Here is a 25,888-nt window from a genome sequence, read left to right on the forward strand (position 1 = left end):
TTCAGGTCTGTGGAAAACCCGCCTCCTCCGTTTCCTGCGGGGTGCTGGGAGCCGGTGTCCAGCCTGAGGGATCACGGCGCGCCTTTCTTTTTGCTTCTAGAGAGAGTGTAAAGGAGAAAGCGAGGCGCCGCTTGAGGCAGTTCGATGTCGGAGACAAATTCTCCCGGTTGCCGCTGCGCAAAGCCTCTGTCCTCCTGCCGCTGATGGTGCGGGAGGGGAAGCTGCACCTGCTGCTGACGGTCCGGTCGCTGCAGGTGGGTGAGCCGGGCCCGGCCCGGGCCTGGTCCTTGTCCTTGTCCTGCCGAGGGACACGAGCCGGGCACCGGGACGTCGCTGCCCGGGGAGCTCTCCTCCCGTTCTGCCCCAGGGGTCTGCGCAAGGCCCGTCACTGCCGCACGTTGCCCCGGGCCCGCAGGGCTGGGCTGCTGGGGCTTGGCGTGCCGGAACGGTGCCCAGACCTGTGACAGGAAAAGATGGTGTCCAGATCAGAAAAGCAAATTTCAATCACTTACTATGACTTAAATAAGGAAACTGATAATACGATGCAGCTTTAATTAATGTGACTTTTCAGTTTGCTTTTAATACTACTCTCATGTATGAAAGGAAATGCAACAGCCTAAGTTCCCCAAAACTCTTATGCCAACTTTTTGCTTTCTCTTACAACTCTTTTTTCCAGCCTCTCCCATGCAACTGTCTGTATTCAGAGATTATTTACTTGTATGTTTTCCTGTTGCTGAAAAATGGAAGGTTTTTGGTGTCTTAGAAATTTTAAGACTAATAATTAGCTTCCTGGCTGATAAACTGAATGTAAATGGGATATTTACTGATCTTTGATGCAGAAGTCTATTACTATAATATACTTAAAGATATATTAATGTGTGTTTTAGAAATTCTTTTTGTGACCTTGAGTATTTTAATTGTACTGTTCAACTTGTCTGTGTAGATTAATCTTTCAGTCTCTTGTGCAAGCAAGATGACTAAATATGCAAATTTTAAAGTATTAAAGCAGAATGTATAGTATGAATTATACAATCCTGTAGAAGTGCTCTGTGTATTTCTGATAGTGAGGGTTCATGGATTAGTTTAGTATAGGCTCCACTTGTGTAGCTCTTCATAAGGCACATTTCTTCTGATCTGCAGAAATCTCTTAACCACCATTTCCAGCTTCCTTGAGTGGAAAGATAAATCAAACATAAAGTGATTCTGCAATATGAACAAGTGTCTGTGTGCATCCAAGAAGAAATTTGAAACTTGTTATATTTTAACAGTAATGCTTCTTTAAATTCTAGCTGAGAAGATCACCAGGGGAAGTGTGTTTTCCAGGAGGTAAAAGAGAAGCAACTGATGTAGATGAAATTGATACAGCTCTCCGAGAAGCCAAAGAAGAAGTGGGACTCCAGCCAGAGAAGGTGGAAGTTGTCTGTAGGCTTGTGCCTGGAATTGATAAAGTAAGCAATAAACTGAGTAAGTCAGCATATCATTAGAAAATAAGCTTGGGTTATTTTATTTTGTAAGGCTGGTAATGATCTTTTCTAGCCTGTAACTGTAAATAACCATAGCTTACAGTGCACAGACTGAGTTGCCAGCAGAGCACAGGGAAAAGATTCTTGCTCTTTATTTGATATTTGTGAGCCCACATTTGCTGTACCATGTCCAGGTGTGGACAGAAAGTGCTAAAGTGGCAGGAGTTTAGCCAGAAAGCTGTGAAGATGGTAAGGGGGCTGATGGACGTGGATTGTGAGGAGAGGCTGAGAGAAGTGGGTGTGTTCAGCCTGCAGAAGAGAAAGCTAGCAGGGGATTTGGTTGCTCTCTTCAAGCACCTCTTGAGTGATTATAGAGGAGACAATACCAGACTTCTTGAGTCAGTGGACACAAGCAGCAAGAAATGAAAGTTAATGAGATGCAAGGAAAATAGATTATCTTGAAAATTTGAATTACAGACAGAACTCACCAAAGTAAATAAGAAAGAGACTTGTGAGAGAGCATTCATGTTTTTACTTTTGTAGCAGATTGACAGAACTTTTAAACTGCTAAATGATTGTACAGGATGAACAGAATAGTAGTAAAAGCATGTTTAACAAATATAAAAATATTTAAAATTGATTAAAATATATTTAATATAAATTAAAATACCTTGCCATTAGCAGGACTAAATTGTATTACAGTTAAGAATATTTTGTATGTTTCTTGTACTTATTTTTTAACACCTGAGATGTTTTAAAAATAAAGAACATTCTTTTACTTATTGCAAACTCAGTGTTTGGGTGTTTGTTTTTTTTATTGTTTGTTGGATTTTTTTCCTTCTAGATGAATCACTTGGTAACACCAGTTGTAGGATTTATAGAGGATACATTCCAGGCCACTCCTAATCCAGATGAAGTGAGTCATGTTTTTGTTGTGCCACTGGAGTATTTTGTCAAGCCCTTAAATTACAACACATTGCCTTTCAAAACTTCCTCTGGTTATTCAAGTCGGATGCACTGCTTTATGTATGAGGACCATGAACATCAAATGTCATTCAAGATATGGGGACTTACTGCTCACTTTGCTGTATTTCTTGCTCTTGTAATTTATGGAAAGAGACCCACTTTTGAAGTTGACTATGATCTTAACAACTTAATTTCATCTGCTGAGAATAACTTCATGAATTTATATGCATCCTTACATGAAAGAAAGAAGAGTAATCTGTGAGAAACTGGTCTGGGAGTTAATGAAAGGAGGAAAAAGGCTTTTGTTTATTTTCTTTGTACCTATTATTTGTTTGAAGTTCACACTTAAATTTCTTCTGAATTGGGAACCTAACATAATTTAAGTAATATTTTTAATTTGACAAGCCCTAACTAGATTAATATAATTTTTAATCTGCTACAGACTTGCCAAAAGCACTTATTTTTTACGGACTTAATGTACAATTTTGGAAGGTCTGTTTCACTTCCTGCCTTTGTTTCGTGTGATCCAAGATGTTTTCTGTAGTTTGCCTTCTGCATAATGATATATTATTTAATTTTTGTGTGTTTGAATTAAGAGTATGAAAACTTTGGGGAGTCTGTCTGTCTTACTGTGTGGCATACTACATGTGGACAACATAATGCATACAGTCACTGAGGTATCTTTAAGCACTTCTGAAATGCATAATAAAATGGAAAAGGTGTCAGATGCTTTCACAGTCTTGTTTTGTTTTGTCTTGTTGGGCTTGTGGAGGGAATAGTGAGGCTTAATGAGTTTTACTACTCTTTCTCAATTTAACGTTTCTCCCAAGGAAATTCTGTAGCTTATGGAAAACTTGGTGCACAGGAAACAGTACTGAACGTTGCTCCTCAGCATCCTGTTAGTTTCATGCACTCATCTAGAAGGAGTCATCTTAAGGAATGAAAAGTGGATTTGAATTTGTTCATGAGAACAAAAATGGTTATACATAATTCAGTCTTAGCAGTCACCCTGGCAGTGTTAGATCCAAGGTCTTCTTTGTGCTGTGGATCCTCGTTTCCTCATTTCTGGTTAACTAGTATGCTCCTGTATGTGTATTTATTGGATTCTGTATTTGAACAGTTGATTATTCCTACCAACCATTGCATTTTGTATTTGTCCTTATTTAATTACATCCTGTTTTATTCAAAACAAATTGTAATGATCTTCTACCATCTTCTTCAGACATTTTGCTGTTATTCTCAAGTTAATTAATGTATTTTCTGTTTCGTTTGCAACTCAGAGTAAGCACACTCAACACAGGCCTCTGCAGAATCTCAGTTGGTAATTGCTACTTTGACAGTGAACTACCAACTACTGTGTGTGGCTATCTAACCAGCTGTATTACTGTACTATATTACTGTATTAGTGCATACTACTGTTTGTTTCATGTAGACCAACCCTTTGTATGTTGCAGGCAGGAATGTTAGGCAAGGCTATGTCTGAAACTTGAGGATTTACAGTTCTTCTACACCAAGCCTGTTACCTGTCCCAGAGAGGAAGTAGACACATCTGTCAAAAACAGGTCATAGGAAAAAGACAACAGTTGTTTCATTTGTCCTTGCTAATTAACGTACTTGCGTAAAGGTTATTTGTTCCAATATCTTCACAGGAGTTGGAAAAATTTGAATGAGTTCTCCAGTTCTTTCACAGGACACTGTTTGCTTTTTCTCAGCCTGTCTTAGAAACAAGATAAAGTTCCCTCAGTTTCAAATACAATTGCTAATAATGTTGAGATTGGTTCTTAAGAGAATGGCTGTCACACTGGGACATTTCAAAAGATTCAGCCAGCTTGAACATTTTAGCATATCAAAATACCATCAATCCATTCATATTCCTATACTAGCTCTTTTGGTGCCTGTGTTATCAGTTGACTTTTTAAGTTAAAAGAAAAGAGGACTTTTTTTTTCCTAGGATGAAATCCTTGGAGAAGCAGTAGCCACATCTATGATGAACAGCTTTATTTTTCATTATTAAACACATGTGAAATTGTTAAAGCTTAAGTTTAAACTCTTCATCATAATATTAACATCCTCAGTGGTTTCAGTGCTAATGTATGCAGAAAAAGTAACCAATTAAAATAAGAACATTGTTAATTAAAATAGAGCAAAGCAATTAGACCTTTGATTAGTAAACAAAACAGGTACCAAGAGACATAATAACTAACTTCCCATCTTCTATTCTCAGCAGACCTTTTTCTTCATCTCTCAACCAGATCTGGCACAGAAATTATACAGATTGTTCTAATTCAAACCTTAGTTTGTTTTTATTTCTCTTTTTTTTTTAAAACATTATTATGTGGAACTGCAAAGACAACAACAGTTACAGCTGTTGCTCCTTTTAGCAAATGCAAATTGTGTTGATTTTTGAATCAAATCAACCACTGGAACTAGTTGAAAAATGAAGCTTACAGAGGTCCAAAAATACTGGAGTGACTTGCAGTAAAACCACTGGGGCTTCATGCTTCACATTATGCATCCTTCATAATTTTACTGACATGAGTTTTCACATTTGAAAAGTACTTTCTTAACTCAAAAGAATTTTTTTATTTAGATATCCAACTGGGATCTGAGTGAGGAAAGTTTCTTTCCTACTGTCAAGAGGTAAGGAATGGAGAGGGCCCCAAGCAGGGTATCACAAATTCTGGGGATACAGGCAGTTTCCAGGATACTACTTCTGAAGTAGGAGATCAGAAAGTGAGTATCCCTCACTCCTGCTGGAAAAGTGCCCTGGGTAGCTACGTGCATTAAAAGGAAGTTGCAGCTGCTCTGTGCCTCATGTTTTAAAGGTGAGTGTGACTGTGCCTTGTTTGTGTGAGAACAAGCTCATGAAAAGGTGGATCATCTGTGGAGGTAGATCTTTCCCTGGGCCTTGGGCTGCAGGGAAGCTGTGTAAACTTTAAAGAGAAAAGATCTAGCAAATATGCTGTACTGAGAATTTCCTAGGGGAAAATACTGTATTCTGCCCTCAAACTGGTTGAGGGCCTAGGATAACTAACTAAAAGTAAGTGGCATACAATTTAATATGAGTTGTTAGTAATTAGTTAACAGGCAGTGATTCTATGATTAAACATTTCTATATTTTTTAGTGCTCAGATAATCAAGTTTTTGATATTTGATGTTTATGTGAACATTTACATAGATTTAATATGTAAACTGGTATTTAACAATTATAACCATACCAGAAAAAAAATAATGAAATTTAATTTAGAAATAATATATGTACTAGTTTACAGCACTTCAGTGTGGGGAAAGTTCAGTGTATGCTGCTCAGTTAAAATGCATGTCTTGGCTAGAGTTCATGCAGGGTTAAGGCAGTTACAGTTAGAGGAGAAGGTAAATACTGAAGAAAGAATATTTATATTCAATTTATGCCTAAATCATATACATATAAAATACAAAATCTGGAGGTGTTTCTGTTTTCAAGAAAACCCCCGTGTGAGTGCTTAGTTGTCAATATGTATGCTATGTACTACTGGGGATTCTTTCTTTTTAGTAGGTTGCCATAGCAATGCAGTTTTCACAACTGTACATGTTAAATGAGCTCCAGTTAAAAATAATAATAACAAAAAATTCTAGTGAAAAGGGTCAATACATAATCCCTCTGTCCCTCTAATCTCTTCCTGCAATGTAGTCTAAGAAATAAGGAAGACAGAAAAAGCAATCACACTTGTTTCTGATTCCCTGCAGAAGCTGTATTTCTGTTGCCAGAATGGTCCCTTAGTGAATGGAATTCTGAGCTTCAACATCAGTTTCTTAATGCTTTATGATGTTAATGAAATTTACTATAACGTATGGTTGCCTGATACCTCGTATGATGGGTTTTGTTTGTTTTTCAAAATGAATAGTAGGTGTGCTAGGAAGGAAAACATCCAAGTAATACTGAAACGTTAATGAGGAGTAATCATCCTGTTGTCAGAATGTGCTAGCAAGAGACTCATTGTTTTGGGCACGTTTAACTCTTCTCATCCTGAACTCTCTAATTCTTCAGACTGGCCAGATGAGCATTTATTGAACTGTGTCTGTTTTAGTCTCCATTGTATTATAAACTCTGTTTGGACATATATGGTACTAAAATATACCTCTCCATTCTGCAGCTACTGCAGGGCTTGACTGCTAGCACAGCTGCTTTAAAATCTTTGCATAGCTGTTCTTCATGAAATGCTGGCATCCCCTTTTATGTCTATAGTAAAATACAGAGCTCCTGGTAACAAATGGGAGGTTCTTCAGAGGAAAGCTGAGTTTGTCTTTGAGCCCTGTTGTGGATCATAATGGTTCTTCTTGTTAGAGTCAGATATCCAGGTGCTGAAATTAGTATGAATAATTCTTGGCAAAAAGCTCTGTTATGTTTGAAGGATTAAGGACATTGTGATGTGAATCTATATTCAAATGGCTTTGCACAGAGAAACAAACACCTGTAGAAAAGAGGCTGACAAACAGGACATTTAAATAGTGTTTATTTTCTTCTCTCTTTTAAAGAAAATTATTCAAACAGTTTTATTTTTCTAATAATCTAATTGCTACAGATCTGTAGTTTGGATAAATCACAGTAAGTTCACTGACTTTAGTACAATTGTGCCTAAGTAAAGCCTCTGAGGCTTTAGTTTATACTGCATACCTACTTCAACTGATAGTGTATATTATCTTAATTATGTTTCATCTTGTATCTTTCAATCTATTAGATTAATTCTTATCATTTGCTTATCAGGTGCTATCAGTGGTTCAATTTAATAAATCAATACTTTTAAAGAAGCCTCTGTTTGTTTAGAATATATAGTTAATTGCTTTTAAAACATTAGGCTGTAATTCTAAAGCTAAGAGCAACATCTTTTTAGATCATCTACAGTCCTGATTCACAGATATTTATGGAAAACAAACTTAATAAAATAGGAATGCTGTAGTTCATTGCCAGGTTTTATTGCTAAAAATGGAAGTAATACAGAATGTCTTGTTTGTGGATTTCAGCTATTAACTATTAAATTAGTAATGCAGTAGCTGAAGAATCAGTAACAGATGTAAACATAGGTTCACCAATGCTTGGAAAACTGGGAATACTGTTAACAGAAAGGAAGTTGATGTTAAAACACCTGGCATCAAATTGTTCCTTACTTGAGAAAAAGAAAAAAGGTGTATGTGGTGGATGGAGCACATTCCCTACAATCATCTGGGTGAAAACGGCTAAAAGGCACTTGTTCTGACAGGGGCTTTATATCTGTGACAGTCTGTTAACTTGGGCAGAACTTAGAAGGCTGGAAAAAAAGACTGAGAGAAAACAAGATATTTTGGATGCAAGAGCACAAGAGTTCGGTGACTGAGAAAGAGTTTATCGGGTGAGGGGAAATAGAAGGGCGTTGCTCTAGCAGGGGATGTGGATAGATGTCCCTCACAATGAGGAGATAAGACCAAAAAATTAGTCAAGGAAGTGATGTGTGTCTGGAGAAAAGAAGGGACGAGCAGCCAGCATCTCAGCATGCTGCCACGAGAGGGTGCCACCTCCCAGGTGCTTCAGAGCAAGCCTGGCTCAGCCTCCGGGCCCGCAAATCAACAATTGGGGTTTTTAAGCCCTAGAAATGAAGAAGAGCGAACGCTCTGCCAGGAAAATACTCTCTCCAGTAGAAGGAAAAAAAAACCAACCACAAACTTTGGTTGAGAACTGTCTTCCAACTACATTCCTGCCCTTCATAACACTGATTTTAGTGATTACAATTTGCTATGGTTACTGATTACCACAGTAATTTGCATACTACATAAAACATTGTTCTGAATTTAAGAGCATCAATCAAAGGAAATGCTCCACTAAAACTTTACTGAATAACATCATTAATTAAATTCTTCCCATATAGCCCAGAGAGAGGCTGGTATCTAACACTGCTAATGTTCCATGTTTAGATACATGCTGGGGTCTTAACTGTCAGTAAGGAACCTCTTTTGACATCCTCCAAGTCGTCTTTTGTATCTGAACTGGCTATTCACACATGTCCAAGCTGTAAAGTTTTAGGTAAGCATTGGTACTGGTTTTTGTTGTGAATGTCACATGAAGGAACTGAAGTGCATTTAGAATTCAAAGAGAGAAGCAAGGAAGGATGGAGGGTGGTGAATGGGAACAAAAAGAGGGGGGAAAAAGTTTCTTAGGTGCTTCCATTATTAATCCTATTTATTAATATCTATATTTGTGTCCAGATGCCCTGCTTAAGATATAAGAATCCTTCTGCTGAACAAAAGCATAGGAGAACTTTCTGTTCTTGAAGCTTGCTCATCAAGAAACGTTACTTCTAGAAAGTGTCTGGCATCAGGAGAGTTCCTCAGCTACACCCACAGAGGCAGAAATGCAGCTGTGTACGTTCTGTTGGCCCTTCTGTACCTGGCAACTGCACAGCCTGCAGCCTGATTTCTGTAAATATTAAACATTTCATTTACTTATTAAACATTAAGGCTTATTAAGCAGGACAGACAGATGGTTCACAGTTTTGCATGGTGGGCAGTCATATGGTTCCTGGTGATTTATTGCAGAACTCCAGATATAAAGACATTCAGTCACATTTAAGCACTGTGAGTCAGATCTGCAGCTGGTGGAAACCAGTGCAGTTCCAGAGATCCTGATGATTTGACTCCTGTGTGGAGTTGTCCATTAGAAAATCAGGCATGGCAAATTCTAGTTTTATTCAGTACAAAAAATCCTCTTTGTTCAAAAGCTTGAAGAGGTTTTCCTTACTTTCAATGAGACTGATCAGATAAATAGGACCAGAGCTCTTACTGAATTGGTAATCCAGATTTTCTCCTAGGTGCCTGTCAGCATGAGTCTTTATACACTTGCACGGAAGTTAGAGTCTGTCAGCCATCAGGGACTCAGAGTCCTGGGCTGCCCTGTGAAGGCAGACAAAGCAGAGGAACACTCAATTCCCTCACACCAGCCTGGGCAGAAAAATTAATCCTTGTCACAATTTCTCATAACATTTCTGAGATTCTTCAGAATAAATAATTGGTCTTTTATTTCCACTCTATATAATTAAACTTTCTCCGGGCAGAATTCCTTCAATTTGGCATTTTCTATTGACTTTCAGGTATATGTGCCTGAGAATAACAGACCGAATCCTTCTAGGCTTCAAGCTTTTACAGTCATACAGTGGGATGACACACCTCAAAATCAGTCACAACAGATGTCTGCTCTCCTAAAGTGAGGGTTATACCTTAAGTAAATGCTGAGTTACTTCATCCATCATTCTCTGAATCTAACAGCCCAGAAATGTGATACTGAAATGTTACCTTTTGCAAATACATTATTTAAGATTTAAGTGGGGTTTTGGGGATGATTATTGCTGGGGTTTTGAGGAGGGACTTTGCACTTACTCTCAACTTAAGTGTTTTTAAAGCAGGAAAAAATATTAAAGGTAGAAGTATTTCTAATTTTTTTAAAATTACAATTAAAGCAACTCCAGGTAAGCTCACAGATCTGACCTGTTTAAAACTTTAGTAGTTAAACTAGCTGAATCACTGGAGAGTTGAGTCAGAAAAAAATGTCTATTGAAAAAAATAAATAAATTAGTGTTTAATTTTAGGCATGAACTTATATCATATTAGAAAAACACCAAAGCCAAGAAGGACAAAAGTAAGTGGCTTAAATGTTTTCCTGAATGAGATCCCATAATGATATTATTTAAAATTTCCACAATCTAATCAGACTTGGTATTGGATAAAGTTCGTCTCAGTGTAAACTGTTCTGCACAGAATAATGTGAGCCAGAGAAAGGCCACTTGAGTCTCCTCTCAAAATTAAAATGTGGTTTCACTGAACATTTTCCCGGGCTAAATAGGATTTTGTCATAGATCTGATGCTTCTTTTGGGATAAAAAATCAGTCTCGGCATTACCAGCATGTAGCACAGAAGAAAATAATGATGATGGTCCTAACATTAAAGTCTATCAGGTGCTCAGTTAAGACTATGGCATGTGCCTTTGTGCTTTGTTTTGTTACTTCTCATCCATCTTCCTTCTAGTTTCTGCCTTACTCTATTTATTTCTATTGCTGGGTCCCTCACAATAATATTTTCTAAGAAAAGTAGGTAAAAGATGGAGCATGAAAATAGATGTGCTAGATGATTGCAGGTGGATGTTACCTGTTCTTTATACTGCATTTCTAAGGCCCCAACCCCCAGTAACCTCAACAACTTTCTAATAAGGAACCTTTCTTTTTTATCTGTTCTGTTCCTCGGTGCTTTGTGTTTTGAGGGAGACACTGCAATTCCTTTATGAAGCAACATTATATTCCTTTTATACTGAAGGCAATTAAAAGTTTGTTGTGACCTGAGCATTCACTTAGATATGTCAATTATTCCATAGCCCATAGATCTTTGGTGAGTGGAGCTATATGAGTAACTTAGCAAGCAGGTAGTTTACTGTGTATGTATCCACAAACTGTCCTTTTTTTTTTCCCTTTAATTACAGTAGAACTAGAAGACAATTCTGGAAAGGTGACCTAATGAGCCAGCCTCAGGGGGAGAATGGGGAGAGGTGGGAGAAAGAGGAAATTGGCAATGACTTGACCTGGATTTCCACACTGTCAGAAGCAGCTAAACTCTTTTAAGGCTCCCAGTTGAGGAGCTCAGTAGAAGCGAGTGGTACTGCATAGGTCCTCATTTTTATCATTGCCTGGCTGGGGGAGGATGAGGGGTGAGAAAGGGGTGAGAGACAGGGTCATTTGCATGTATACTCAAAATGCTTTGTGCTGAGGTAAAAATGATGCAGCAGACACGAGCTGCTGCTGCATACAAATATATTTATTTAGTTAATTGAGTTGTCATGACAACTAGTTCACCTAAACTGCTACAGTGTACAGGTTGTCGTTGGCACCTGATGATTCTACGCAAACCATTCTACTTTCCAACAAAATCAGCAAACTCTGTTCAGTCTACTTAAAACTAGTGTTAACAAAGGTAGTTTTAATGGAGAAGAGGGGAGAAGGAAAAAAAACAAGGAAAATAAAAAGGACTTGTTAACAGTAGGTCACCACAGCTTAATTGTAGTGAACTCATTTTCAGGCTGGAAGCACATGTCTGGCGCAGACAGAAGAGCTGGCATGTCATCTAGTAACCCCCAAAATATGAAACAACAAGTTGTTCGGAACCTACAAAATCAGCCAGTAAAGAATCGTAAGAAACTGATGATGCTCAGGAGAGCTCCCAAGTGTATACTGTAGATGGCTACTGCCCAGTGTTAAGTACACTGTAACCTGAAGAAAAGACAGAGCAGTTTAAATTGGAGTCAAGAAATAAAATATTGGCATTTTTCACATGAAGTAAATATAATTTCATTTACAGGGAGCTAGGACTCATTCTGACAATCAGCTTACAATTGAACAAAATGCAGCTGGAATATCACTGTCCTAGCACAATTTGGCAAGTATTCCTAGCTAGAAATCCATGTGCCTTGGCACATCTGTAGTTAACAGTCCAGAGAGCACAGTGGGTGCTTGTGAAGATGCTTCTGCTGTTGAGATCAAGCTAAGTGGTACCAGTTATGGCAGTGATTTTCACCTTTGAGTATCCTTGCCTTTTGGACTGCATCTTACTGGGGGTTCTCCCTGTGAGTCTGAAATCTCAGTATTGATTCATGGGAAAGTGTCCAAAATGTAGCAGAAGAGCTGCAGGGTCCTGCCCAGTCCTGGCTGAAGGGTGTCTTTGTAACTGCAGAGAGGGGGGAAAAACTGAACAGCAGGAAAACATAACCTCTGCTTCTTCTTGCAGGGCACACTTGTATTGCCAAATCTGCACTCAGTTGTGTATGACTCTGAGCACTGGGCAACCCCTTGGAGGTTCAACCCAAACCATTTCCTGGATTTGGATGGCAACTTTGTGAACAAAGAGGCATTCTTACCATTCTCAGCAGGTAATGCCATGACATTTAACATTTCTGTTTGCTGTGTCTTGCAGCCACACTAAAAACACAATGTCTAAGTTTTAAGATTTTAAAAGACAGGTTTTTTTGAGACAAAGATTTAAAGTCAGGCATTCTACTGTAAGAGTCACAAATCTTGTCTTGCATTTTATATTTTTCACACAGTCAAAGAGAGTATGATTATGGCTAAGAGACATAATACTGTCTCCTTGGTATATGTATGGTTCCTACTATAAGCATACCTAAGCTCCTTAGTCACTAATATATTAAATCCTGTTAACTGTGAGGTACAATTTGTAGGGCTGGTTGAAAAAGAGGTTTACCTCATTGATTGGGTGATTCGTGGATGTGCAAAACCCATTACAGCAGCTCAGATGATAGGAAGAAACTCAGCAAGGCATGACATCGATCACAGGCATAAATCAATATGAAGAGGACTGAAGTTTTGACTTAGAAGTTGTTTTAAGCTCTGTCACTGATTAGCAGCATATGCATGTTGCGTAGGTTGTGATACTGGTTTTCTGAACACACTGGACAGTGTATTACAAGATGCACAAGACTTCTTTCTTAGACAGCACAATTCAAAGGAGAAAATTATGATAAAGGGGAGTTACTATCAGGATGTCATTAAACATATTCTGCAATTCTGTCGAAGAGCATGTATGTTCAGGATAAGGATATGCTGCTATTAGGCTGGACTAAGCCTCTCAGAGTGGCTTTTTCCTGATGAAGGAACCTCCTGTTCTCCATTCTGGCAAAGCAACACAGCTCCTGGCTGAGGTGCTCAAGCAGAAAAAATCAGAACCTGGCAGGGACCCGTTCCTCCTGGGGCTCTTCTGTCTCTTGTGCAGCAATAGTGTATGACAGGGCTAGTGTGTTGTCACTGTTCTCAACATTGACATGTCTGTGTCACAGTTTCCAAATTAAGGGCCTCTTAATTTCTTCTTATTGTAATGATTAAAGTGATCTCTTCCCTTTTAACTTCAGTTGTTCCATTTCTGATACAGCTCACCAGCAACAGGGGCTGTGATCACTGTAACTGAACATCAGAACATTGGCTAAAATTCTTGGCAGTTCCCTCCAAAATTTGACAAGACTTGACTGTGTTTTTATTTGTGGAGGGCTTTGGTCACAAAATTCATGGCTGCCTGATCATCCAGGAAGCTTGCTGCTAGGTATTCTGTTCAAATGTTTCTCTATAACCTCTGAGGTCTCCTGCAGAGGTCAGTCTCTGTAGCTGTGAAGCTGGAGCATCACTAAAGGAAGTATTGTTCTGTCTCCCTAGTGGATCTCACCCACAGTAACTCAGAACTCATCCTGCTCTTTAAAAGATGTCTTGCCTGTCTTAAAGGAATGTTTTGTTTGGATAGGGCAAGCGTTTTCAGAAGTAACTCATGAACCCTTTTTGAACAGCTTCACATGGGTTTCTCTTTTGATGTGCTTGCTTCCCATGAAATGACACCACATTCTTTTGCTCATATGAGTCTGTAGGGCACTGCCTTCTCTCTTTATTCATTCATGTTTCTACCCACAGTTCTGTCTCAAAATATAGCAAGTTCAACATCCCATAACCACCTTTTAAAAATGTATTGCTGTAAGAGAAAAATCATATAATATTGACTTTCTGGAGCACTGTTCATCTTTTCTGCACCTAGCTAATAATTATGGATGGTTCTTGCTCCTCTTCTAATTTGATTAACCCAACAGTAGCTTTATCTTTTATAAAATGGAAAAATTAAGCCCTTCATTTAAAGACCTGAAGGCAGTTCAGGCCTCTTCCATCTTTCTACTGAGGAGGTGACTGCAAGGTGACTAGAGGTCTGGCCTCTTATTGGAAAAATTCCTCTTCTCATAATCTTTTAGGAGTACACAAGCCTGACAGTTCTTCTGATTTCAAGGTCTCTGAGGAAACCTGAGTGACATTCAGCAGAAATAAGTCTGATGCTGCAGCTTAACCAAGATAGTATTGGTACTTGGATCTGATTTAGTAACACAATCCCCCTTCTCCTGTACCTGAGATTCCAAATACTAGTCAGCATCTCCACATTTAAAGATAGATGCTGGCTGGTTACTTACCATGGAAGGACATTGCTTAGCTCATGGTTAAAATATCAAGCAGTAAATGTCTTCTTCATTTTTCTTATGCCACAAAAAATAAGGAAGAGCTTTTTTATTTTTATAACGCAAAATATTTGTTTCCCTAGAAATCTCTATTCCCTTTGTCCTGACTTCACTCTCCATGTTAGCCCTCCCTGATTTTTATTTTTAACTGTAGATATAGACTGAATTTTTGCTGTAAAGAGTTAGGCGAATGCCAGGACTTGTGCAGTCCACCTTGTACTGTCATTTCAGAAAGTGACTCTTGGCTGCATTCCAAACTCTTACCTAATATGGTTTCCAATTTTAATGTCAATAATTTGATATATCAACCAGCTAGACTTTAGATATAAAATTATATTAAATTGAAGGGGATTCAAACTGCATGCTCAGGAATTTGTTGTGGCCCTTTAATTTTACCCCGAAGGAAAAAGAATTATCCAGAGTACCCAAATTTTCTTGCAGTTTTTCTTAGACTGCAGTTCTTCTTGGACTGTACTTTTTCTTAGGCTGGACAAAAGATCAAGCAAATGATTGTTTACATGGATATCCAATTGTCGTAGGTCATATGGGGAGACAGCTGCAATGATCCAAAGGTTCCACATAAATGATAATTTCATCAGGACTTTGAAGCCCTTTAACAATGTCTCAAAAGACAGAAATTTTTGAAATGCACAGCAATCATAGTCATGCAATGTGATTATTTCAAGGAAATAGGCAGACCTCACTCTGACCCCTTCGTTGGGACTTCAAGGTCCACTGTGGCCAAGTTCTACAATTCATGCTGAAATACTTTCCCTGAACACTTATTCCTGAGAGTTCACAGGTTGTCAAAATTAGAATCCATTTGCACAGTTTCTAGAGGGGGGAAAATATGAATGCTTCCTTTATGTGGTGCTGTCTGCCTTGAGTCTACATCCACATCTCATGCTGCCACTATGATGTCTCTTAACACACAGACTTGGTATCAGTGACAGAACTGTGAGGAAGCTGTATGGGCTCTTGACTACTGAACTTTTTTTTCCCCCAGAAGTTCCACAGGAATTCAATACTTTTGCTTGTTCTCAGCCTGGTGAAGTAAGGTGACGTATTTTGTGGAAGAGGGTCTGTGGTACCACTTGGGAAATGAAAAGGTCTGAGAAAATTATAATTGACTGAAAAAATATGGAAACTGTTCCCTAAGTTCTTGATGCATGGACATGTATTTTCCTGTAGTTGACACTCTGGGGCATTTGAAGCCCCAGCAATTCCCAAGTGTGACTCCCAGTGTGGCCACAGAAGTGGCTGGGCCAGTCCAGCTGAGGAGGCAACACCTTGCAGCAAGTTGTGGGAATGAGCAGCAAACAGCTGAGCTAGAGGTAAGTGAGAATACCCTGAACTGCTGGAAACTTTGTCTTCATGAGTTGCAGCTTGATTTATAGTTGGCTAGTTAGTTCCTGACAGCTAATCTTCCATAACTCTCTGCAGACTAATAAAGTGTTCTTTTCCTACCCAGCTGTGAGGTACAATTTGTAGGGCTGGTTGAAAAAGAGGTTTACCTCATTGATTGGGTGATTCGTGGATGTGCAAAACCCATTACAGCAGCTCAGATGATAGGAAGAAACTCAGCAAGGCATGACATCGATCACAGGCATAAATCAATATGAAGAGGACTGAAGTTTTGACTTAGAAGTTGTTTTAAGCTCTGTCACTGATTAGCAGCATATGCATGTTGCGTAGGTTGTGATACTGGTTTTCTGAACACACTGGACAGTGTATTACAAGATGCACAAGACTTCTTTCTTAGACAGCACAATTCAAAGGAGAAAATTATGATAAAGGGGAGTTACTATCAGGATGTCATTAAACATATTCTGCAATTCTGTCGAAGAGCATGTATGTTCAGGATAAGGATATGCTGCTATTAGGCTGGACTAAGCCTCTCAGAGTGGCTTTTTCCTGATGAAGGAACCTCCTGTTCTCCGTTCTGGCAAAGCAACACAGCTCCTGGCTGAGGTGCTCAAGCAGAAAAAATCAGAACCTGGCAGGGACCCGTTCCTCCTGGGGCTCTTCTGTCTCTTGTGCAGCAATAGTGTATGACAGGGCTAGTGTGTTGTCACTGTTCTCAACATTGACATGTCTGTGTCACAGTTTCCAAATTAAGGGCCTCTTAATTTCTTCTTATTGTAATGATTAAAGTGATCTCTTCCCTTTTAACTTCAGTTGTTCCATTTCTGATACAGCTCACCAGCAACAGGGGCTGTGATCACTGTAACTAAACATCAGAACATTGGCTAAAATTCTTGGCAGTTCCCTCCAAAATTTGACAAGACTTGACTGTGTTTTTATTTGTGGAGGGCTTTGGTCACAAAATTCATGGCTGCCTGATCATCCAGGAAGCTTGCTGCTAGGTATTCTGTTCAAATGTTTCTCTATAACCTCTGAGGTCTCCTGCAGAGGTCAGTCTCTGTAGCCGTGAAGCTGGAGCATCACTAAAGGAAGTATTGTTCTGTCTCCCTAGTGGATCTCACCCACAGTAACTCAGAACTCATCCTGCTCTTTAAAAGATGTCTTGCCTGTCTTAAAGGAATGTTTTGTTTGGATAGGGCAAGCGTTTTCAGAAGTAACTCATGAACCCTTTTTGAACAGCTTCACATGGGTTTCTCTTTTGATGTGCTTGCTTCCCATGAAATGACACCACATTCTTTTGCTCATATGAGTCTGTAGGGCACTGCCTTCTCTCTTTATTCATTCATGTTTCTACCCACAGTTCTGTCTCAAAATATAGCAAGTTCAACATCCCATAACCACCTTTTAAAAATGTATTGCTGTAAGAGAAAAATCATATAATATTGACTTTCTGGAGCACTGTTCATCTTTTCTGCACCTAGCTAATAATTATGGATGGTTCTTGCTCCTCTTCTAATTTGATTAACCCAACAGTAGCTTTATCTTTTATAAAATGGAAAAATTAAGCCCTTCATTTAAAGACCTGAAGGCAGTTCAGGCCTCTTCCATCTTTCTACTGAGGAGGTGACTGCAAGGTGACTAGAGGTCTGGCCTCTTATTGGAAAAATTCCTCTTCTCATAATCTTTTAGGAGTACACAAGCCTGACAGTTCTTCTGATTTCAAGGTCTCTGAGGAAACCTGAGTGACATTCAGCAGAAATAAGTCTGATGCTGCAGCTTAACCAAGATAGTATTGGTACTTGGATCTGATTTAGTAACACAATCCCCCTTCTCCTGTACCTGAGATTCCAAATACTAGTCAGCATCTCCACATTTAAAGATAGATGCTGGCTGGTTACTTACCATGGAAGGACATTGCTTAGCTCATGGTTAAAATATCAAGCAGTAAATGTCTTCTTCATTTTTCTTATGCCACAAAAAATAAGGAAGAGCTTTTTTATTTTTATAACGCAAAATATTCATTTCCCTAGAAATCTCTATTCCCTTTGTCCTGACTTCACTCTCCATGTTAGCCCTCCCTGATTTTTATTTTTAACTGTAGATATAGACTGAATTTTTGCTGTAAAGAGTTAGGCGAATGCCAGGACTTGTGCAGTCCACCTTGTACTGTCATTTCAGAAAGTGACTCTTGGCTGCATTCCAAACTCTTACCTAATATGGTTTCCAATTTTAATGTCAATAATTTGATATATCAACCAGCTAGACTTTAGATATAAAATTGTATTAAATCGAAGGGGATTCAAACTGCATGCTCAGGAATTTGTTGTGGCCCTTTAATTTTACCCCGAAGGAAAAAGAATTATCCAGAGTACCCAAATTTTCTTGCAGTTTTTCTTAGACTGCAGTTCTTCTTGGACTGTACTTTTTCTTAGGCTGGACAAAAGATCAAGCAAATGATTGTTTACATGGATATCCAATTGTCGTAGGTCATATGGGGAGACAGCTGCAATGATCCAAAGGTTCCACATAAATGATAATTTCATCAGGACTTTGAAGCCCTTTAACAATGTCTCAAAAGACAGAAATTTTTGAAATGCACAGCAATCATAGTCATGCAATGTGATTACTTCAAGGAAATAGGCAGACCTCACTCTGACCCCTTCGTTGGGACTTCAAGGTCCACTGTGGCCAAGTTCTACAATTCATGCTGAAATACTTTCCCTGAACACTTATTCCTGAGAGTTCACAGGTTGTCAAAATTAGAATCCATTTGCACAGTTTCTAGAGGGGGGAAAATATGAATGCTTCCTTTATGTGGTGCTGTCTGCCTTGAGTCTACATCCACATCTCATGCTGCCACTATGATGTCTCTTAACACACAGACTTGGTATCAGTGACAGAACTGTGAGGAAGCTGTATGGGCTCTTGACTACTGAACTTTTTTTTCCCCCAGAAGTTCCAAATGCACGTATAAACCATGCAGTCTATTGGACCAGATCTGATTTTTCAGAAGACTGCAGCACTGAAGAATCATCTGTTTCATTGCAACTATGAAGGTTTGCTACACAAGGTTTACAATAATTTTGTCTCCAGAAATCATCTTTATCTAACAGCTTATTATTATTGAAAAGCACATTGGAAATGAAGCCAGTACTTCTTCAAAGCTTCTAAAAACCAGAATGGCAAAGTCAGCCCTCTGCTGGAGTAACACTTGTGTCAGCAAATGGGCCCCATTTCAGACTACACTACTTGTTTTTCAGTTATCTTCCATTACTGTGAAACATAGCTACAGATGCAGTAAAAATAAGTCATAAAACTAGAACATTTCTTCTAGTGCTATTATAAATGTTAGGTACAGTGCTGATATCAATAGTATAAGCTTACTTAAAGTACTTCACTAGTATGCTTAACTGTAGTCTAAGGAACTACTTCTCTAGATAGAAAAGGCATTATGATTTTTCAGGCCTGCTTTCTGTTTTATCAGTTTCCCTGTTAAAATTACTATAAAAAGAAGACAGATGTCTTTTATGTTGTGTTGTGGGTTAACCCTAACAGGCAGATAAGCCTCATACAGCTGCCTGCTCTCTCCCCTGCAGTGGGATGGGGGAGAGAATCAGAAGGGCAAATATGAGAAAACTCATGGCATGAGATAAAGACCGACTGATAAGTGAAGCAAAGCTTCATGTGCAAGCAAAGCAAAATAAGGAATTTATTCACTATTTCCCAGGCAGATAGGTGTTTAGCCATTTCCAGGAAAGCAGGGTTTCAGATACAACCCTAAATGTCCCCCCTCCCTCCTCCTTTGCCCCAGTATATATTGCTCAGCATGATGCCATGTGCACAGGATACCCCTTCCACCCCGTGGGAGCACCTGTCCCACCTGTGTCCCCTCCCAGCTTCTTTCGCCCATCCAGCCCACTCGCTGCTGGGCAGTGTGAGAAACAGAGGAGGCCTTGAAGCTTGGCTAGCACTGCCCAGCAAAAGCTAAACCATTGCTGTGTTATCAGCACTGTTTTGGTCACAAATCCCAAACACAGCATCATATGAGCTGCTGTGAAGAAAACTAACTCCATCCAAGGAAAAAAAAAAAAAAAAAAGAAGAAAAAAAGAAAAGGTAGAGCTTCTAAACCTTGCCTGCAAAGTCGTATGATTTTATTCAGTGAAATTCCATTTTTCTGCTAGCCCAAGTGAGATCTAATCTAGCAGCTTTGTAATGAACAGTTCCATTAGCATCTTAGGAGTGCCCAGAGTAAGCCAATCTCCTAATAAGCCGGCATTTCTGGGTTTTGTTACAGGTATTTTTCTCCAGAGGGAGAGTAGAAGACAATACAGTGACACATGTAGTTGGTTTATTAAAATCAATGAGTTAGAAAGCAGCAACTAGCTATAGAACTGAGCAAGAGAGACCATTAATAGACCATGATAAAATACTCCATAGAAAACGCAATTATGCTAAAGAGCATCCTTTTTCTTTCTTCAAAAGGATCATCACAGAGAGCACAACTAGAGTGGTACTGAAAGCTGTATCAAGAGTTTGTGGGACAAAAATGAGAGTTCTTTGTACTGTAAACCCTACGGAAACTCTGTGCTGTGACAGAGCTCTCACAAGAGCTGTAAATGAGTGTGACAAATTCAAGTTTAAATTCAAGCTGGAAGCATCACTGCTTCCAGAGCAGCAACCTTTTTGTCACATGCTCTTGGACTGCAAATTCATAAATATGCAAAACAGAGCTCAGTTTAGTAAACCTAAAAGCTCACTTTTATTTCCTTGAGTAGATTCAGGAGCTACCTGTATTATACATATAAATATTTAATGAGAAAAAAAACAAGAGCCACAAAAGGGTAAATCAGCTTGGTAATTTGTAGAAGGTACCTTTGTTAAAAAATACAATGCATTATTAGATGTAATCAGTCTGGAAGATAATATTCAGACAGATGTTCCCAATTACTTTGTGCACTGTATTACAGCTGGATAACAACTGGATGTGCTTTTCAAACTTATTTTCAGTATTGGCTGAATTCTAATCCTTCTGCACACATCAGCTCTGCTGTAAAGTTCAGAAACATTTCTTCACAAGCTTCTAACAAGTTACTCTGGATCCATAACTACTGAGACCAAACTGAGTCAAAATGCCAAGAAGGATTACACTTTCTCAATGCCTGGAGTTGCACATAATGAGTAAGTACATAAAGCCCTGTGTGCATCCCCAGATATGTAACAGCCCAGTTACTGACCTTGGTGCTTTTCAACAGAAGATTTAACATGTGCAGCAACTTTTTACTTTTGCTATGAACTACCTTAAGGAACAAGGTATGAATAATGTCTCGAACCTGTTGGAATTCAGGGATGGCATCGTAATATTCTAAAAAAGTCTCAGGGTACTTAGCATTTGTGGAGTTCTAAGTGTGCATTATTAGTAATTATTCCTATGGGATAGACATGATTGACTTCTGCTTTCCAAAGAGGGAAACAAGTAATGGTGATGGAGTCAGGACAATATAGTCAGTGTGCTTGTGTTGAGTGACACTTCTAAGCAATGACAGTACTAATGTACTCATCTCCTGCAACTTTGCTCATTTATTATCCATCTCTGTAATTGTTTCCTGGTTTTTATTTTCTTCACTTCTCAAGAGTTGAGTCCAAAAGGAAACCTCCAGTTTCAATTTTACTACCCAAAATAACATAATATTTTTTCAGTGAAAAAAAAATAATCCTCAGAGCTCTCAGAAAAGACTACAGATGTGATAGAATGTACAGTCAGCAGGCAAAGATACTGAACAGTATTTTTTCATTATAACATGTATTCAGTTAGCAAAACAAAAGGATAGTATGGCTTTAAAAATAAACATATAAATGAAGGGATTATTTTGGTCTGTCCATGTTTGACAACTATCATCATTGTGATGTAAAGATTTCACAATCAATTTAAATTTTCTGAAATTGTATTGCTTCTTGATCAACAATAATGTAATCCATTTATTTAATTTCTATTGTACCCATCACTGAATTATCTGAGCAGAGTTTCTGTACAAGACAAATGATAAAGTAATGAAGGAATAAATAACTGAGCAGTCAACATGATAAGCCATATTGGCATATATCAGCCCTGCCAAATCCTGTGTGAATGCTTTGATTTCTTTTCCTCTTCAATTTAAAACTTAACATATTTTCATTACTCCTGATGATTCTGAGAAGCTTTAAATGGTTTCTGTCTGCTGAAGGGAAATGTACAGTGCTCTTCAGTGCCTATAAACATAGAATTGCTTCATTGCTTCTATGATTCATACGTAGCTCAACCAGTAAGAGAGAGCCTCTGGCTAAGATAAAATAATTACTTCAATATGAACTAACCTTAGGAAACAGAGGTCTCCTTTGTTTTTAAAAAGCCCAAACAAATAAATCAGGCATCCTATTCTCTTAGAGATTCCTTTGGAAATGGCTGTCTTTGTTAATACATTTCATGCACAGATAAAGGGGGGAAAGTCACCAAAACCATTTTCCAATTGATAAGACATGTGGACTACAGGTGGTAACAACAGCTGACACAGATATTCTGAACATGCTCTCATAACATAAAACATAGATCTTCTGTTGAGCAATATGGATGTTTTATAGCACACAAAGCTGTACGGGGAAAATGTTGAATAAGAATGAAAAGTTAAGGGAGCCCTGAGGTTTTGTTTTCTGTCCCTGCACCAAACAATTTTGTAACAGTAAAAAACCAATGGTTTGGAGCACAACGTATTAAAAACTTCCCTGTTTATTCACTAAAACTGCCAGAAGCTATCAATGATTTTACTAATTTTATTTGTAACTATTAGACAAATGCATCATTTAGCTTAGAAATATTTGTAATATTTTATTGTCTAAGACAAAATGTGATTTACACACGAGATATAACTACTGAGATAAAAAAATCAGTATCATCCAGCCTAACTGCAGGTTTTGTTTTGCCATCTACGGGTTATTTCCTTTTAACAAAGTGAACAGCCATTAGCCAGGGTCTTAAATGTTGTTCCTGCTAAGAAGGGAAACGGATACAATGACATCAAGGCCTTCTTAAACATAATCCTCATCATTCTTCCTAAAAAAAACCCAACTAAACAAAACACAAATAAACCCCAAACCCTGATACAAAGTACAAAAAAGGTATCTAATGTAGGATAGTCCTTGTCCACAAAGGTCCAAGGATTGTTTGATTTGGTTTGGTTTTCTTCATCTTCATACAGAATCAAACCTTATATTTAATTTGAATACTTTAGGTTTTTTATTGACCCTGCATGTGGTCTGTGTTTCAAGTAACACCTTTTACTTCTTCAGCTATTATACTCCTGAAGTATGGTCATACTACAATTAGATTTATGCCAAATGGCTGCTCACCTCCATGAAATTCAGACACTAACCATCAAAGCATTATCTGTGAAGAAGACTGTTTTGTCCCTGATGAAGTCATACATAGGTTCTTTTGCTGAATAAGTGATAATGTTCTGAAAATAAAGGATCTCAATTAGGAAGAAGTGTTGACTGTAACTGCTAGCATTTAGCAAAAAGCACTGTTCTATTTTCTCTTCATTTCTAGAAAGTGTTTTTTAAAAACACTGTTGCAAAGAACACCTGAATAAATGGTACCAAATTGACCAGCAGATATGGTGTTCACAGAAATCTTGATTTACCTTTCTTCAGGTTCTCACAGCATGTCCATTAGTATTGTCACCACTTTACTATACCCATCAAATTAAGTCCTATGTTTTCATTTTCATCTGTTCTTAAATAAGTGGTCATGAATCAAATACAAAATAATGGTATCAGGATCACACAAAAGGATCTGCTGCATGTACCTCAGTTGCCACAACTGACATATGCAAGCACTTGTTCTACCATAACCAAGACATTTTGTTTCTATGAAATGTCCATCCTTCAATCACCTGCTAAATCACTTAGGATAAATTACGTTTGGTTTGGGACCAAGGAGGAATAGAGATAGCTTTAAATAATGATGGGAAGGGTCAATCAGAAAACTCCCAAATCATCAACAGAAAACAGGACTATAGTAGCAGACAAACCAATGCAAAATAAGCACAGCCTAAAGGTCTGGGTTCACTTCTTTGGATGTTTCAGACCACTGGAGTGATGCAAGTGAGGTGCCCCATGGCCTCTTCATTGTTCTGGGTGTCACTAAGTTGACATATGCTATCTGCTTTACTTTCCCCAGTCATTCTGAACTTTACCATTCATTTGAGTTAGAACTATAATAAGATGCCAGCTGAGTGAATCATTTGGAGTCAAATGCATGTTGTTCTTTATTCAGCTGGTCATGCATTCAAATGGCCAGATCTAAAGTGACAGAACTTTGTATTCCCTATTACAGCACTGAATTAGCCAAGTACAGGGAACAGAGAAGGAAATATTCATGGTATTACCAGGGGAGCAAGGGAGGAAAACTGCTTCCTGACCTTTGAAATGGTTAGATCCCTTCACAGGCTGCTACTTAGAATAAAGTGGATGGCATCACTTTAATACGTCACAGAAAATTAATGATGGTGTTAATGAGCTGGTTTTGAATCTTAGTCCAAAACCTTTCTTGAGGACTACAAAAGGGGTGTTTGACCTCTTCAGACTTTACTTCTGATAAAATCTGTTTGAACTTCTTGAGATAATGAAACTAGTGAAGCTTTCCTGTGGCCAGTACTCCTCATTTGCTCCTAACATGTGTTTGTTTACTGCAAGATCTGTGACAGGCTTAGATGACAAATGCTCAGAAATGGGCTTTAAAAAATACTTTGTCTGCAAACTTCTGACAGACTAGACAGAAAAAAACCAAAGGGTTACTTACTAAGCACAAAAAAACCCAAACCCCAAACCTATCAATTCCTACACTACCTCACTTTCTTAATTACTGTGAATGAAAATATTTTACCCCATTCCTCATTACAGCTAAGACATTTCCAAGTTTTTTTGCTCCCTCAATTCAATATACTGAATATATAACCCAAGATGAAGTTAATGCATGTGGTGAAATTAAGAAATATTAACTCAGACCACAACAAATCCATAGCGCAAAGAGGTGGTGGTGGTAACCCCTACCATGAGCCAGAAAGCTCCTGAAACTTCTTAAGATGAACTCAGTTGTGCTGGAGGACTGATGGAAGAACTGTGTCCACAAAGAGGTCTGCAGGAACACTCACTTATTCACACTGCAATGAATTTTGGAACTCCATAAATATAGGCATCTCTTTAGGCACATAGAGAAGTGGATTTATTCAGGGGGTCCATCAACAACCTGATGCATGTACCTATACTAAGCTTATCAGACAAAATTAAGACACCTATGGAACCATCGCTGACAATCCCCCAACAAACCACACTCAGCTGTCCCAGCTGAGGCTGCAGGCAGCCACCCTCATTAACACAGGCCAAAGTGGCTGATGCCAGAGCCTTGGTAGGCCCCCAAACCAGGCCAGTCCTGGGAAGCTGCAGCTGGTGGTCTTACAGCACACCCTGCACTCACATTAAAGGATTAAGCTCCCTGAAGAAGCCAGGGAACACCGGCATCAATCACCAGAAGACACGTGTTTTATAAAGGCTTAAATGTTAATTACAGCAGTGTTTTGAGCTTTGGTCTCTTCCTTGCAAGAGCATGTGTCAGCTTGATTTTCCTGAAGCTAAGAGTATTGCGGTCCCAGGAGCAGCTTCAGGACAAGGAATGGGGAAGGACAGACTTTGCACACTTGGTTCCCCAGTGACAATCAAGATCAGGGCACCTCAAGTGGAGATTTAAGCCGTGATGCCATGAAGTGTGGGCATGGAGGGGATGAGGGTGTCAGAGGCCAATCTTGCCAGACAACCATTTCCAAGCCCCAGCTTCCACACCAGGCTCCTCAGGGGGCTCTGGGCTGTGCCCAGGACTAAGACAAAAGTACCGAGGGGGGCGATTTTTCGGCTTTGCCTCACAAGCGGGCGGCAGCACCCCCGGCACCGGGCCCTGCTCGGCGGGCGGGAGCTGCGGCCGCGGCTACGAGCTCCTACCTGCGGTTCAGGTACTTGGCT

The 25,888-nt window shown here is 38.9% G+C and overlaps 1 protein-coding gene across 1 annotated transcript in view; it reads left to right on the forward strand.

Annotated features, from left to right (window-relative positions):
- Nucleotides 1-2,762, forward strand: part of NUDT7 (nudix (nucleoside diphosphate linked moiety X)-type motif 7) — a 5,166-nt gene extending 2,404 nt beyond the window's left edge. The window contains exons 2-4 of the mRNA XM_010006243.1: nt 6-254; nt 1,290-1,448; nt 2,308-2,762. Of these exons, the coding sequence (XP_010004545.1) occupies nt 6-254; nt 1,290-1,448; nt 2,308-2,691 (792 nt within the window). The 3' untranslated portion in view covers nt 2,692-2,762. The remainder of the gene's footprint in view (nt 1-5; nt 255-1,289; nt 1,449-2,307) is intronic.
- The last annotated feature ends 23,126 nt before the right edge of the window (nt 2,763-25,888 follow it).

Source organism: Chaetura pelagica, unplaced genomic scaffold (assembly GCF_000747805.2).
Source record: "Chaetura pelagica isolate M959 unplaced genomic scaffold, ChaPel_1.0 scaffold139, whole genome shotgun sequence".
Classification (NCBI taxonomy): domain Eukaryota; kingdom Metazoa; phylum Chordata; class Aves; order Apodiformes; family Apodidae; genus Chaetura; species Chaetura pelagica.